The 17,858-nt window shown below is 38.1% G+C and overlaps 1 protein-coding gene across 2 annotated transcripts in view; it reads right to left on the reverse strand.

The window, feature by feature from the left end:
* Positions 1-17,858, reverse strand: part of cadm2a (cell adhesion molecule 2a) — a 475,827-nt gene that overhangs the window by 122,477 nt on the left and 335,492 nt on the right. For both annotated transcript variants that reach the window (XM_036594503.1, XM_036594502.1), the window contains exon 2: positions 11,373-11,399. In XM_036594503.1, the coding sequence (XP_036450396.1) occupies positions 11,373-11,399 (27 nt within the window). The remainder of the gene's footprint in view (positions 1-11,372; positions 11,400-17,858) is intronic.

Genomic DNA, 17,858 nt, shown 5'->3' on the forward strand with positions numbered 1-17,858 from the left:
CCAGAGTGACTTACCGTTTCATTCATGTTTACAGAGATGGACGAATATAACATTAGGAATCTTGCCCAGGCACTCTTACTGCTATGGTGATATAATACTGTCGTATCAAAGACAGGCCATGTGACTTTTGATAGTTGTGCATTATTGAATTTTGGACATTTGGACACAGTTGAAATATAGCCTTTAAATTTTGCAGTAAACAGTAATAGTGATATATGAGAAATATAAACATATAAAAATATATTTAAAATGTATGAGTTGTTTAGTTAAAAAAAAATCAACCTGTTAATATAATACCTGTATTGGAATTAGTTCATTGCGTATTGGTGTATATTTAAACACCTTCCCATTGCCTTTAATTATAAGGGTAATCTGAAGCAACAAGTTTTCTGTTCTTTTACTAAGTAGGGAAGTGTTTAAATTATTTGCTGTGGTAATTGACCATATGCAACAGATGTGGCAGATAGAGACTGCACTGAAGAACGCTGGACTGTTCCTTTAACATAAAATCTTTCTCTGCATTTTATTTAACTTCAGGCCCGTCTGTTAGCCAGGTCAGCATGTGCGGAAGAGTCTCAGATGTGAGCACCCGTGGGTGGAAACATGGCCTCAGGAGTGCCAGAGCTGCCAGCCTCGTGCCAGACTGTGTGTGGCCAGATGTTTGGGCACGTTGTGCCAGGCCTGCAGAGGATAAACATATGGCACGTGGGTAATCTGTCCCATCTGCCCCCCACGGCCCCAACAAATATACTTCCAGACACCTACATGAGCCTCAGCCTCAGACAGCTCATTCGAGATGTCAGCAAGGAAGAACCAAATTGGCATGAGTCAATGTGAGCTTAATAACTTTCTTCCTCATCGCAGCGAGGTGCAGCGAAACACTATGAAGCACCACAAGGCAACCTTCTCTGGATTGGAGGAGGCAGATGGGGGGTAGCTGTGGGCAACGAGGGCTACCTGTCCTTGATCATTTTTTTCCCCAGCAGAGACGGCCCTTCTCTGGGATGGGGGCATTGGTCGGGTTGTTAATTAGAACGACGGGGCTCTCTGCGGTGAGAGGACACACACAGAAGACGAGGACGGAGACAATAAGGAGCTGCCGGGGCTTTAATAATGAAATCGGCTTGACTGTTATGCAGGCTGATACAGAGCCACTTTCTCCCTTTAAATAAAAGGCTGAATTATTACTGCTAATAAAGCTCCACCATCTCTTTTTCTCACTTTAGAGAGAGACGGACCTGCTGTGTGATATCAGTTTCCCTTTAAAGCTCTGCACATCGCTGCTTTTTATTTTTGACTCTGCAACAAATGGAGACAAACAACAAACATGCTAGCTCTAAAATGCACAGTATGGATGTTTACCATACTCTCCATAAATGATATCAGAGCTTACCCTGGCAATTTGAGACACTCATATGTGGGCATTAACAATGCCATAATCATAATAAAATGCATAAACATTCATAGACATTTAAATTTTAAATGTAATAAGACTGGCCAAGCATGGATTAGCCAGACCACTGTGCATAGCCTCCACCTGTCTGCTACCTTGCAAGCTGTCCTGCAAAGCATAGCTAGCTGTAAATGTTCATTCCCAAAGCTACCTCACTATGGAGGTGCTGGAGCTTTAGAAATAGCATCAGGTTTACACCCTGGTAGAAAAACCAGCATACTGTGTTGTGTTTTGGATGATGGTGTGCTGGTCAGCAAAAATGGAGGTGGTTATGTTGGCCACCAATAAAACCAACATAGTGTCCCTGTCCAAAGAAAAACAAGTCTTCAAAATGATAACTTTACAGAGGGGACAAAAACGGTCCTTACTTTTAATATAAGTTAATGTAAAGAGATTTTATTCAAAGCAATTTTGGAGCATTTCTATTGGTCCAGTCATTGTGACATTTTTACACAGTGCAAAGTACAGCAGCTGAGCTCCAATTAAACAGACAATATGTTGTATTTTGGATGAGGGTATGTTGGTTAAACAGCATGATCATGATGGGTGACCAGCTAAACCAGCACCAGACCAACATAAATCAGCATATAATGCATGCTTGTCTGTGCTGGTTTCTTGCCAGCTAATATCGAGGCACTTTGTCCCATTAAAGACAGGCTAAATTATCACTGCTAATGAAGCTCACCCAGAGAGGAGTCTGGTGTCAACTAGCAGTCTGTTTTTTTTTTATTCTGCAACAAATAGAAGTTAGAAATAACAACAATGTTGCCTCTAAACTGCACATCATGGTGGTTTACCTTACTCTAGTATTTGAGCCAAAAACCACAAATCACCACAGTCAGTGGACTCCTCTGACAATGTAAGATTAACACTTCTTAGCAAGCTAGCTAACTTATTTCAAAAGCATTCGTTTAGTGTTGTTTTGTATGGTATTCATGGCAAAGATTTGTATCAGCTCATCTCAAGTTCAGTCTTTCTCAGTAACGTAACACAATACTTCAGGTTGAATTCATAGCAGGGACTCCACTGAAGACACTCTTCAAAATGAAAAGGAAATATCGAATAAAAGAATAAAAACTGTGAAATAGGACAGAATAAGTAGACTGGATTGTGCAATGAACAATAATAAAGCAACATTTTGCCTAAATCCTGGCTTAACTGCTAGTGGACCACCTTGAAAATGATAAAGACAAAAACACTGCATTGCTGGGGGTAGTCGCTAGTCAGGGATAGATTTAATGATTCTGGGGTTCTAGACAAAAGACAGAAATCTTAAATCTAATGAATATATCTAAAATTTCTCATTTTGAGATTGTTTTAGGAATGTTTAGATTATATGACGTACAGACATTTTTTTTACTTAAGTCATTTTAGTGAAATTATTTCACTATACTGGCAGATAATTTGGCTTAAGTAATAAAGCTTGAAACAAGTTAAACTATCCACCAGTATAGTCTGATAATTTGATACAGAGTACTGATTAGAAATAAAGCACTGAATTGTTATGTTTTCCATCATGAGTAGTTACTTTAATCCCATTACATATTGAGAGATGTAATTGGTATCTTGAATAGATTATCTCTTTTTTAGTAATTACCCCAACCCAGAGCTGTCTATAACAAAAATAATAACTCAAATTAGCTTTGGGAGTGTAGAGACAAAACTTTTGCTTTCCTACCTCTTTTGTGGTCACTTTATTTGATTTTTCCTTTTCATAGTGCAAAGACCACCCCTGTCCCCAGTAGCCAGCTTTGCCATCATTAGGCCAACAGTGGCCCGTTACCCTCTTGATATCAGGGCAGACTGAAGCCTGGTTGTTTATGACTGGACATAAATGTCCAAGGACATTGTCAAGATGGCTGCTGAGTGGACAGAACTACCCATACAGACTTTGATTAAGCTCTAAATGTAGCAAAACTAGAGAAGCCTTTAGCCAGACCATGGTGCCTAGTCTCTACCTTGCCTACTAGCTTGCAAGCTGTCTTGCTAATTAAAGCTAGATGTATTTATTTGCCCACAAACAACAGTAGGTATAGCTAACTAAAGAAAAGTGGTCATTTGTGGAAAAGACCTATTCATATATACTGTGCTCCCTCTTTATAAGAGAAATGGAACTTATTGTTGTGTTTGGTGTCCATGTTCCCATCTGCAGAAAACGTGCTACATTGCTGATACTGTGGACCCCCAAAATGGAGCTCAACTGACCAGCAGGCAGTCTGACAAAAACTCTAGAGCAAGAACTGACAAATGAACATGCAGATAACATTCACAAGGATAATTATCACTGCATACTCCATACAAGCATTTTATTAGAGGTTCTTAATTGGCAACATCTGGAATGTTGCCTGGTTAAGAGTTTTCCCATAATGCACGAGTTTAGTGGAAACAGGCAAACATGGAGAGAGTAATGATTTGCCAGAGCTCGTTCTATGAATAAATTTAATTACACACAGGGAGAACTACATGCTACTTGCAGACACAAGGCAGGACATGCACTTTCCAAAATACACGGTAATTTCTGATTTAGCGAAATCTAATTAATTTCAAAACAAGAAATAAACTGGCATCAGCAGTTCCACTCTCATTTGCACAATTAGAGCAGTGCGCAGCTGTTCCTGCCACTGTAAACAAACATCAGAATTGAGCAGTTTGTTAATTGTAGCAAGTCTGGCTGTCATTTCATGATATGAGGAGGAGCAAAGGGAACCAAGATAAAGCTGAAAGTAGTCCAGCCCAACTTGGATGACATGTCAGCATGAAAGCGCACACACACACACACATACACCCACACACGCACACACACACACACACACACACACCCACACACGCACACACACACACACACACACACACACACACACACACACACACACAGATAGAAAAAATGTAAGCGCACACACATTCTGCATAAATCAGTATGAACACACAAACACACACACACACACTCAAAAACGGAAAGACAAATGCACATGTGCACCCCCTAGAGATGCCTGATCAGAATAGGCTCAGTTCAGAATTGACAGACTTTTGATTCAAACGCTCCATCAACAATCAAATAATTGTCTTTTTTATTTTGGCCAGTGTGTGCACGCTGTGTGCATGCTGTGTTTGAATGCTGCTGATACACAATACTAAAACATTGTAGCAAAATCAGAGAGCACCATTCATTTATTCAGTTTCTAGTCCAAAACACCAGTAAGTCATTTTTCAGTAGTTATTTATGAGGAAATCAGATATAAATCATCCACTTGCATAAATAAAGGGAAAGTCAAAAGAAAATTGGATGAAAACTAGAGTTTAATTATTAAAAGTTCAAATCTTTTTAAATTGAGAGTTAGATTTATTAAAAGATATAGTGAAAATGGGACTCCTAATACCTGGTAGGCCACCAAAACTGTCACAATCAGATAAACAATGCTTAAAACCTTCATCTTTGAGAGATCATAAAGATCACATCTGAAAAACATTGCATCTGCGTTACATTTATGCTTTCTCTTATACACTGTCAGAAAAAAGGTGCTGTGCACGTACATTCTTTGTTTATAAAGGTACAGGCATTGTAAGTGTACCCTGAAAGGTACAACAGTGGGTTTAAGGTCCAATTGTGTACCTTGAATATGTTTTTCTCAGGGTGAAGGTGTATATTTACTATTCATAATCTAATGTTTTAAAACAGCTCAATAGTAAAAAGCCTGGAGTTGGGAGGGAGTGTGTGGAGTCAGTACATCTTAAAAAATATAACTGCAATAGATTAGTTCAATTATGTTCCCTGCCTAAAGATACTGAAGATGTATCCTTGAGAATACAACCTCAGACAGATCAGTACCTTTTTTTCTATGATTGTACAGAGTAATTTACAGTGTAGTCACGTTACATATAAGCGAATGTAGCGTTAAAATTATTAGCGGTATAGTGTGATTTGCTTGCACAGGTGAGGAATCAAACCACAGGTGTTACTGTCTATCCTTTTACTGTGAGAAGACACCTCAACAGTATGCGTCGGAAAAGAAGCTGTCAGTCAGAAAAGGAACTAGAAAAATTGCGATAGGTAGAAAATGCAACACACTTCTATGACTGAACTTTAGAAGTGTGGAAAAACTGAAAGCAGTCTCTCGAAAAGAATGGAAGCTGTAATAAAGGAAAATATACACAAAAAATATAGTTTTTTTTCTTCCTGATGCTGCAAAATTTACTCAGTTGTTTTGACTTTTGAGGGTATCTGACTTTTGCATAGTAATCACTGTGTAAAATAACCCACTTGCCTCTCGCTTTCAGTGTAGCACTGTATTTAATTCATGTTGTTTAAATAGGCAACTTTCTTTTATTTAAGAATTTGAAATGCTTTGGGTAAAAAAAAGGAGGCTAATAAAAATTGTCCAATATGGCTGTAAAGAAATCGCTGTAAAGATTCTTAAACGATTTATGGTCAGTGCCTCTATACAAAAAGCTGGAAGAAGCCAAGCCTTACTTTACTACATATCAGCATGCAAACACACACACACACACACAAACACATGCATACATGCACACACACACCTCACACAAACAAAAAGACAACACACAGATAAACCGGCTCCCTGTGGTGTGACTGCTTATTGAATGAGAATGCATTATTCATGCTCAGAGTAGGTGCAGGTGGTCGGGATTACTTTAGCACCGACGTTGACTCACACGCTGAGCCCACTTTTCATCTAACACTCGGCCACTTCACTTCCAAAATGCAGGTGATATATTGTTGTCTGAGCTCAAGAGAATGCTTGGGTGCGTTGAAGTCAAACTCAAGCCAAGTGCATACAGAAATCTTAGTCCTGCAGAACACCCCGAAGTCAGCAAGGGGAGGTGCGTGTGACTATGAGGGTACAAATGTAGCTGCATGTGTGTGCCTGTAAAGTGTGTACAGAATTCTCATGCCTGGATCCTTCCAAGGGCAAAGAGGCCACAGGTTTACAACTCGAGCAAACTTTTCTCCATAAATCTTTCATTCTCGAGCTCTTCAACTTGAGATTAGTGTCCTGTTGATTCAGTGTGTAACAATGTGGGAAACAGTAGCAATGAAATTTTATAGCGGTGGTATGAAGGACGCACGATTGTAATAAAGGGGAGAAAGGGGAGAGAGATCGTAAACTAAGAGTTTAGCTTTAGCATAACAGCAGATAAAGGTCAGGAATAAATTCTGATCAGTTCTCTGACACAATGAAGCTTGTATTATCACGGATATTTCATACGTTATCATATCAAAACCTCCTACATTTTTGAGAAATCTGCTGGGATACTTCTCTACAAAGGTTCAGTCTTAGAAGTTGGTTGCATTTTCTGATTCTCACAATCCAAAAATCACGAACACATTCAGTGATGTTGAGGTCTGGACAGTGGTCAGTGGTCAGTCCATTATTCTGAGAACACCAGCAGCTTCTTTGTTTGATTTACAATTTTTTTTTTTCTTTTTTGTCTGTTTCCTTTTCTCAGTAACTTTTTCTTAACAGCTTCACATCCTTTCAGAGCCATAGAAATGAGTTGACTTCTCACAGTGGAAGGATGGACAGAAACATGATTCTCCTTCACCTGGGCAAGAGTCCTTGGACAATTCAAGCAATTCCAATTACAAATTTAGACACTTTATTTCCGATGTTTACTTTCAAAGTTTTCGTGAAAACTGTCTTCTTTTGTCAATTTCTTCTTCTCAATAACAGCTTTCTGACTCATATCGTTAAGGTCTGGAGGAGTTAAAGTGGCAGTGCACCAAAGTTATGAGTGGACAAATTAAATACTGATAGATTTAATATACTATACTTAGTGTTGAAGAATTTTGTGTAACCTTCTGTTAAATATATTTTTCCTGCTTTTTTTCTGGTGCTAAAAAATTAATAACGTGTTCTTAATGACCATTTTGACTAGAAACTGAACAAGCGAAAAGGTGATCTCTGACTCTTGCTCAGAACTGTGTGTAGGTTTGTTACTATAGCAACGGTAACCAAAAAGCAGTAGTGTTTGTTTGTATACAACATTTCCAGTTACGTGTTGCTTACAAGTTGTGGTCAAAAAAAGCTTCTGCTCTATGTGACTTGGTGCCAGTATCCAAAGACTTGAGGCCAAGTCAAAATAAGAAGCGATAATTTTTTTTTTGGTTCTGTTTCTACGGTTACCAAACAGAAAAAGCACGCCTCCATTTGGAGGATCGATATAAATACGGAGCTGAGAGCATGATGCCAATATCTTTATTAGACTGCAAGTGAGATGAGGGGACGCCTCTTTGGCTCAGTGATCTACAAGACACCGCCTTACTCATTACCAGAGCCATGGATTTCCCATAACATCATAAGAGATGCATTGCACTGGACACGGATCACTGTAGCAGGGGCAGGGCTGCCCTGCAAAGTTATCTATCTCCATTTAATTTGAGGATAAACAGCCACTGCAGGATCGTAGTTTGCCTTTAAAGTCCCAGTGAGGATGTTTACCAGAGCTAAACTGCACACAATCTGGTCAGTGTCAAATGACTCACTTTGTAGATATCAATAAAAAGGTCCATTTGGAAAACTGGAGATTGAACATGAACTCCTGGAAGAATAATACATGTTTAGAAATCTGTCTGGAGCAAATTAAAAATGGCATTGCTTCCGCAGCTGCTTTTATGTTCTATGTAGTCAAGCTGTTACAAAACAACATAGAAGTGTTATGGAAACATGTTCACAATATAATCTACTGTTTATGTCTTATACTGAGCCAGCTGCAAACAGCTCACAAGACTGTATACAGGTGCTTTCAGTTCATATGTCACCAACTCTGGTCCTGGAGATCTACCTTCATGCAGTCCTTTCAAGCCACATCTGGTCCTGCTTTTTAATTTTTTTTTAGAGATGCTTGATTGGCTGGATCAAATGCATTAGTATTAGGTATTGGGGGAGGAGGGTGACATGCAGCTTAAACGAAACTCTGCAGGGGATATAATATTTCCAGGAGGCGAGTTGGTGACCACTTTTTTAAGCCAGGCTATCAACATGTAATGCGCAAGTTATCATGAGCAGATGAAACTAGGCCTAATAGATGCTAGTAACCCTTTAAAGCCCTGTTTCTTCAGTCTTAAATCCCATTTCACTCTTTCTGCAACAAATCTGCCTAAAAATAACCAAAAAATGAGCATAGAAAACACCAAATTCTGTACCTCTGTAGTTCTCCACAACTGATCTGAGAAAACTCTGCCTTAACACTTTGCTAATACTGACAACACTACAGCTAATTCTCTAAGTTTATAGGACCTCCTCATAATGTAAAGGTCTAACGAAAGATCTGTATAACAATGAAAGGTTTTACTTTGGACTGTAGCCCAGATAGCAAGCATATGTCGGTCAGTTGGCTCGATAAGGTCAGCACCCTGCTAGTCCATGGTTGGACCACCCAGATTATTGTCCTGCATACAAGGTCTAACTATTTTTTAATCTCCTCATACAGACTTTAAATGCACATGGCCCTTTATTTTCATTAATAAACTAAAACAAATATTATAGAGGAAAAAAATAAATAACTAGGCCTGCTATAAAATGATTTTGTTGAAAATGTTGTTGTTAAAATGATTTACTAAACTAACAAAGGATAATGACAGAAAGAAATGAAGAATAAATAAGTAAATTAGACATGTAGTGGAAAAAAGCAATGAAATGTGGTATTTTGTGTAATACTGTGCTACCTAAACTATCAGTGGGCCACCCAGAAAACACTGAGAAAAAGGTCAGTGGACCACCAGCTTTGTAGTTAGCGGGCCAACAATGGGATCTTCTTGCTGTCTGGGACATTCAAGCCAAGAACTATTTTGGAACCTTCATTTTTTCGAGGGTTTTTTTGAATGATTTTTGTATCATTCTGTGGTTATTTTTTTTGGTAAAGCAAATACATAAAGGTGCCAAAACAGGTTCTTTGGAGCAATGCCATGGAAGAGCCACTTTTATTTGCCTAAAGAACCTTTAAATGGGTAATTTCTTAAAGAACCAGGTTCGTAAATGAGATGTGTGAGTGTAAAGAACACTCTAAAGTGAAGAATCTCCTCATAAAGTGTTCTGTATTTTTCTGACATTAGCTTTTTGAAGAAATTGACTCTGTCTTATGTCCCTGTGAGAATTACTTCATGAAGCCATTTCTGTGCAGCACAAGGACACCTCCAAATCAATGTCATTTCTGTGCTAACAAATTTAGCACATATTACCTACAGTTTAGCTTCACAATATCACTTTTTCCCTCAAACCTAATAGCTTCCAGACTGTGAATTTGAATATTATAGCCCTTTTCCTATTGGAGCGATACCACAGAAGAACCACTTTTGGTTGCCTAAAGAACCTTTCAACAGATGGTTCTTAGAACTGGTCTGCAGGGAATCCCAATGCCTAACATATAGAGATAACAATATGGACGTCTGGGGGTCCCTGAGGACCAGTCTGAGAACCACTGCTTTACAGAAACGATTTATAAATGAGATGTATGAGTGTGAAAAACCTTTTTTAAAGTTAAAAGAATCTCCACATGAAGCAAAGGTTTTATACCAATTCATATTTTCCCTAGAACTGTACATTCAAGCCAAGAACAAAGCAGAAACCTTCAGTTTTAAGGCTGAACTTCCCAAGTTCCAATTTTGTCAGATTCATCTGGAAATAACAACACAGTAAATACCACTCATAGAACATCTAATCTTGAGAAACAACGTATCTGGATGTACGTGTGAAATCCCACATCACTGAGTTATCAGGACACACTCAGAACCCTCTCATCTGCATCACAGGCTTCACTTATTAGATCAAAGCACTACTTCTGTCCCCAAGAGTGAAAGAAATTCTCTGCATCTCTCCTTTTCTCGACGCTTTCCTCTTTCTGCATTCAGAAATTCACTGTCTTCCTCCACCCTCAGAAACGTGAGGCTCTCTTGTTCCACAGTGGGACCACTCAAGGGTTTGACAGGCATGTTTCTCAGCCTTCAGCTTTCAAGGAGAGAGTTTGCAGTACTGGACTATTCCAACTTCACACTTACCTCATGGAGACCTACACTCATAAAAGTAAAGGTGCAAAAAAGAGCGGAGCATCGCCATAGAAGAACCATTTTTGGTTCCTAGAAGAATATTTCTTCATAAGATGTATAGTTGTGAAGAACCTCTTTAAACTTGAAGATTCTATACCAAAAGGATTTTCCTAGAACCCCATGGCCAACTCTGGAACCATTAAGTAACCCTAATAAAGGTGCCAAAGAGGATTTCTCGAGTGATGCCATAGAAGAACCTTTTTGTTTTTCTAGAGAACCATGTTTAAAAAGAGAGTGTAAAGAACCTTTTAAAGCTTAAAGAATCTTCACATAATGCAAATGTTCTTTCTATAACTTTTATATTATGTAGAGTTTCCTAAAACCTCAAAAAGGTTCTTCACTTACCAGATGTGTCATTCGCAAAAATGGTTCTTTAGGGAACCAAACATGGGTCTTCTATGCCGTTGTGTAAAGGATCCTTATTGGCACCTTTATTGTCAGTATAATAGCGTAATATGATTCGAATACATAGCTTGAAAGCACTATACGCTACAATACTTTAAAATTGAGAATTTTTTTTCCCATTTGCATAATAATCTTAGCATGATAAGGTGAAGGAAAATAAGAGAAGGTAGGGGTGGTAAGAAGAAGCACATGAAAAAGGGGACGGGAGGATGGGAGAGGAAAAGAAAAGAGGAGAAGGAGAGGGTAAGGAGGATGATAAACGGCACGGATGACCACGCAAAACTCTTGGAAGTGAATTCCAGTCCACTCCCTGGTCTCTGTCTGTGAGAAGAGAGGGAGTGGTGGTGTCTGGCAGGCTTGTAGCAAAGATAAGGGAGCTATCTCAACACAGTTTATTGGGAATAGTGTCCCCCCATTAATCAAGGAGCAGGGAAGATGGAGGAGCCCACTCACCTTTCGCTTTGTTTTTCGTAGCCGCCGCTGGAATCGCGGAGAGCAAGAAAGGGAGGGAGGGAGTTAGGAATGAGTGAGGGAGGCAGGAATGGAAGGAGAGAGTGAGAGAGAGAGAGAGAGAGAGAGAGAGAGAGAGAGAGAGGAAAGAGGGACGGGAGAAAGAGAGAAGGAGGAGAAAAGAATTGATTAGACCAAACTTGGCACAGACACCAGCCACCTAGCATGCTAATTCACCTGTTCTACAACACTGATTCCTATCAGCCTCAGAAGAGCTTTTATCGGCACCAAATAGCATCTGCAAGTGAGAATTTGCATAACACTGGTAGTTATTCTGTTCGTAGATAACTGTTCTCCTGCTTGCATATAAATGGATTTGAAGAAAGCTCTATAAGTATGAGCATGCTACTCTACAATTGGAACGCGATGTGGCTCCGGCCTCTTCTCTGACGTATTCGGTTCCTTCATATTATCAAGAAAATCTCTCTTTGCTGAGAAGTCCCTTTGTTGTGAGCTTGGTCTGGTGATGCCGTGGGATAAGAAGTGTTGTGTCAGATTGCCTTTGTGGAGTCCGCATGCCAGCTGAGGGCTCAGACGAACAGCAATCCTCTGTTGTGCTATTACCTCCTGAATGGCTATTGATCAGACACAACACTATTCTGCAACAGCTTCCCAATTAACAATGCAGCACATGCCTCCAGTGCTCTCACAAAGGAAATACATCTGAACAAACAGCGCTCATAATTATGTCACTTTTTTGACATGTTTATGTGAACAATTTTACCAGGCACAATTCACTGTTCCTATAACGTCTTTATTTTACCTCCTTATTTTTTGCAAACATATAGGTATATTTATTGATTTTTGAACTTGAACACAGATTACACAATGCACAATCACAGTTTAATTTTCTAGGAAAAAATTCTTATAGCTTACATGTCTAACACACTATTATATATCATCACCTGTATACATCTGTACTCAGAATGCAGAAAAAGGAAAAGAAGATAAAGAAGTAGTTAAGCAAGTCAAAACGCAAAAAGGTACACACTGTACTTTTAAGTTTATGAGTGGCAGCTCAGCTGCTGGAACACACCACCTTTAAAAGTACTGGGTCGATGCCCCACCAGTTTTTTATTGAGTTCAGGCTGCTTATTTAGAAATCTCTATCTATCTATCTATCTATCTATCTATCTATCTATCTATCTATCTATCTATGCATGCACTTGGTGACAGTGTAATTACCACAATATGTGAAACTTAAGATGCAGTATTTCTTACTGCTACGTTGCTAACCTAGAATTTGATGTCTTTCAGAGATGTGAGACAGCAAAGTTAGCTGTCTGCATGGAACCCATTAAACACATAGACCAAAACATGCAACACTAACCCTGTAAATGAAAATGTTTTCTGGGTCATTTTCTATTATAACTATGAGCTAGACTACATGTAACCCTGAAAAACCCTTAAAATGCCAGGCCTATATATACTAAGGCTTATTATTAAATAGCTACAAGAACTCCAATGCAAACTGGTTGAGCTATTCTTAGGTTATAGAAATGTGTAATACAACTTTGGGTCTATCGAAAGGGCTCTGGCCTTTTAGGGGTTAAGTTGGTCAGTTTTTGGGTTTTTTGGCCCCACCACTTTTATAGGTGTGGCGCCAACTGTGAAAGATTGTGTATAGCCCAAATAATTGGGAATATAGTTTTAAAATTCGAGATATGTTAAGAAATGAGCCAAATATCATACCATTGCTTAATTTTATGTTAGTCTAATGTTTTACATAGGTCTATATGTAAAATGTGAGAAGGATATAATGTGCTATTTGCCATTCTACAATTGTTGGAGGTTATCAGAAATGCACTTCAGTAATAGTTTTAAAGACAGCAAAGTCAATCATTTACTGCTAATACTGAAATACCCATAAGGAAATCTCATGGGTCCCATTTTTTAGCTCATATCAAACTTCTTTAAGGTGAGTAGAACTTTTTATCAGTAATCTTAGAGGAACATACAGAACCATATGCAATGCTCAAAGTTAGCCTCATTCTTGCCACATTTAACAAGTTAACTGAAGTCCATCTTGTTCCTCAGATAGGGTGCTATTTGTAATCGATGGAGCAATCTAAATTGTGACTCCTTACTTCTATTACAAGCAGATAAATCACTGGAGTAAAGCCATATCATTGCCCAGGTCTCTTTGTCTATTAAAAGATCAAGATCAGCATTCCACGCTGGTAAACTTGTCTCAGTGTTTACTTGGTGTTGTCGATAAAAAACAAACAAACAAACAAACAAAAGTTTTCAACCCCTAATTTTGAATACTTGTGTACTATACTAAAAGCATCGATACTAAATACTAAAGCAGCAAGTACATGGAAGATTAACCCCTTAAATGGCCTGAACCCAAAGCTTTAATACACATTTCTATAACCTAAGAATAGCTCAGGCAGTTTGCATTGTAGTCCCTGTAGTTACTGAATAATAAGCTATAGATTGAATGACTGCATTATTATAATCCTATTTTCAATAAAAGTTTCCATGTACAAACCTCAATTTCAAAAAAGTGGGGACAGTATGTGAAACACAAACAGAAAGATTCACAAATCTACTCTGACCTGTATTTGAATGAAAACAGTACAAAGACAAGATATGTAATATAATATATATATTTTTTTTAATATGCGTTCATTCTGATACTATTTTTTGATGATGCAACCACGCTTGGATATAATAGGAGAATCCAGAAAAAGGCTGATTCCTTCAAGAGCAAGAATGGATTGAGACTCTCCACCTCGCCAGAAAGGCATCAGCGAATAATCCAACAGTTTAATGATTCTCAGCAAGCAATAGCAACGATTTTATAGAGGTATTTCACCCCTACAGTGCATAATGTCATCAAAAGATTCAGGGAATCTGGGAAACCTCTGTGCATAAAATGTAAGGTAAAAAACACAACTAATGGACCATGACCTTCAACCCCTCAGTCAGCACTGCATTAAAAACCGGCTTCCTTCTGTGATCAAGATCATGGGCTCAGGAATACTTAACACTGTCTGTTGCTGCATCCACAAATTGTCTTAAAGATTTAAATTTGTGTAGAAAAATAAAAAATTGATGGAGATACCTGGGCCAAAAGAGTTATTTGGAGCAAAGCTCTAGAAGAACCACTTTTAGTTCCCCCAGAACAAAACAAAACAAAAAAAACCTCTCAGATTGTGATTTTTAAAGAGCAATTTTTGTACTGAACCTCCCAAAAAGAAACCCACTAGTTTAAATCTGCCACTGGAGGAGTTGCCATGTGCACAACCATATTGGTAACAGCAATACAGTTTTATCAATTTCAGCATGTAGAGCTGGAGCTTTCTGTGTGCTGCCATGTTTTCTATCACTGTATACACTATGCAACAGAACTATTGTTGAATACACTCATTCAGAGCGGAGTTCAGATTGATAAGCACTTACTATGGATTTGTTTGATCTGAGTATCGATAAAGTCCATCTGATGTGTGACTTTCATATACCTACTCATGTGTTTTCTTGTTCAAAAAGTTAGTTGTGAAAAACAAACTGAATAAAAATCTCAGAATCTTTGTTAGATCATGTTCTTTACATGTCAAGCAAACAAAACAACAGCCTTTAGAAACTGTCCTATTAAGAAAAAAGTGGTTAAATGGCATTAATAGCCAAATTTGCGACAACCTTATGTTAAAGAACCTCAACATAACAAAGGTTCTACAGTGATTATTCTGTAACCATATGCCGAAAACTACAACAGTGTGTCTAACAAAGTGAGAACTCTGTAACTGATCAAATGAAAGCACTTTGTTGCCTTGAAAATGGTCCAAATGAGTCTAACAGAAAAGGATTATTTCATCCATATGTTACTAAAGTCAAAAATAGACAATGCACAATTATTTAATTATTATTCATACAATGCTACTGAAAGCTCAAGAAGCTCCCTGACTGAAACCCAATGGGACTATGATATAAAGCTCTTGGAATCATTAGAAAATGAGTCTTTTCTGTCAAACGAACAAAGACAATAATAACTTCAAATGAAAGAATTGCACTTTGTTAATTTTTCTAAAAAAATCAGCGCTACTCTTTCAGACTACATATTAGGACTGATTTAAGGGGACCTTGATCTCATCGCTTGGATTAATTAAGTTTTTTAGTCAAGAAAGCACATACTTTCATTTGTAAACTCAAAAACTGTCACTGTTAACCCCTTAAAAGCCCAGGCTTATTACACACTAAGTCTCACTATTCAGTAACTACATGAACTGCAATGCTGACTACTTAGTTATTTCTAGGTTTTTGAAATGTGTAGTAAAATTTTAAACCTGCTGGTGGATCCTGGCCTTTTAAGGGGTTAAAAAACAACACAGTTTATAATAAGAAAAAAGTAGAGAAGAAAAAATGTAGGATTTTGTATGCTTTTTTATGGTACATGGCAGTTATTCATTTCAGATAGCATCTATGGCATCTGAATCTAAACACAGAAAGAGAGTGAGTATGGTGCAATGAAATTCTCCTCACCATGTGGACTGACGCATCACTGCTATACCAACAGATCCATCAATTTTGTAAACCACAGTGCGTGAAGAATCCCAGCCAATCCCACAGGAGATGTCCCTTTGCTGCTTATTTTTCCATTCTAACTTGTTTACCCAGAGTAAAGTGAACATGGAATATGTAAATATTAATGTTCTTCTTCTAAAGGCTCTTATCAATCAAGGCTCACCCAAGAGTGTGGCGTCTTTAGCTGTATCAGCTAACCTGCAAGTGGAATTTAGAGGTAAAGTCTGATTCAAGGCCTTGTGTAGTATCATCTTAAGGCTGTGAAACGAAGAACAGCACACATTTTTGTCGTTCAGCTTTGTTTTTATTGTTCAACAAAGCAATTTTCCCGTTTATTGTTCAAACTGATATCATAATCTAATCTATATATGAAGCATTTTTTTTCTCTCACTGATTATCTGTCTGCTTCTCCTGTTTAGCCAAATACTAGTTCTGTGAATGCAGGGCTTTTTTAATGCAAGACAGTTGGGACACAAGTGAAAGTAAAGCATAAATAAAATGTACATTAACACAAAGTAGATTGGAAATTCTTGGCCAAAACGAAAATGCAGAAATTGCATTTATGGTTATGGTATGTTATATTTTTCCAACAAAATGTAATCTGACCAGTCGTATTCAAACTTTTGCATCCAATTTGTTGTTTTTCATTATCTGACATAATTCGACAAGCTGCCCTTCACATTAAGTCAAAACTTTAAGATAAATTGACCAATTACTAAATTGTAAATAAAATGACTAAAATTTCTTGGAATAATCAGTTCTGCAATATCTTCCAGTTAAAGTTAAGAACTTTATTTAATGCATAACTATGGATTCTTTAAAAAGTTCTGAAAAGTTCTTTAGTAAATACATAATACACAATATGTAATTTTATATGATTAATTATTTTTTATGTTCTATATCAGTAATGATTGTTGCAGGGGGAGCAAATGGAACAGCTGTAGGCCTTTTAGAAACAGCACAACTTTTTCAGAAAATTAAAAAAAAAGCTGAAAACTAAATTTTTGGCCATTTTGACCACGTATGTTGGTGACCAAAATCTCAGCACACCCCTAGTACTAAGGTAAAGAGAGAGGATATAAAAAGGAGGTGAAAAGGTAGGAGAGGAGATGATATGAGAAAGAGGAGGAAAAAGAAAGTGGGAGAAAAAGTGAAGAAGAAAAAAGGAAAAGAAAGAAAATGAGGGGAGAAGAGCAGAGAAGGAGACGTGAAATGAGTACAGTCTTCTAAACGAAGCCTCCAATAAAACATTAATCACAAAAAAGCCTCCTAAATGGTTTTTGGCTTGGACATCCAGTTCTGGAAAGAATCCTTTATTGATATAGAATGTTTACATTATGTGGAGGTTCTTCACATTTACACAGCTCACTTGCAAAAACGGTTCTTTAAAGAAAAACCCATTAAAAGAACTCTTTTGGGCACCTTTGCTTCTAAGAGCGTAGAGGGGAAGACAGGAGAGGTGAGTAGATTGGGAAGGAAGAACAAAAAGGGCAGAGAATAGAGGAGGAAGTCAAGGGGGTCCACTTGTACCCCATAGTGAAAGAGGTGACAAAGTTCCCTGTAGATCATCCTGACACTTTCCTCCCTCACCTGTGGCTGAGGTTACAGTGAATTATTCAGCACAGCTGCATTATTGATGCAGCGTTATACTCGGATCAAGGGTCTGGAACCTACAGTACCACCGGTGACAACTTCTAGCAGCGCAAATAGCAGCTCTGCACAATAAAACCAAGCTAAGGGTGCAAACTACAGCTCTACATTCTGCACTGAGGCAGAGGGATGCAGGGTCTACAGATGATTCATCAGTTTTGCAATGACGAGAAACTTTGTAGTGACAAGAAGCTTTGGCCTGGTCCAGGAATCTAAGCAATAAATCGAAGCGAGTGTAGCGACACATGTCTG

Source organism: Colossoma macropomum, unplaced genomic scaffold, assembly GCF_904425465.1.
Source record: "Colossoma macropomum unplaced genomic scaffold, Colossoma_macropomum, whole genome shotgun sequence".
In the NCBI taxonomy this organism is placed as follows: domain Eukaryota; kingdom Metazoa; phylum Chordata; class Actinopteri; order Characiformes; family Serrasalmidae; genus Colossoma; species Colossoma macropomum.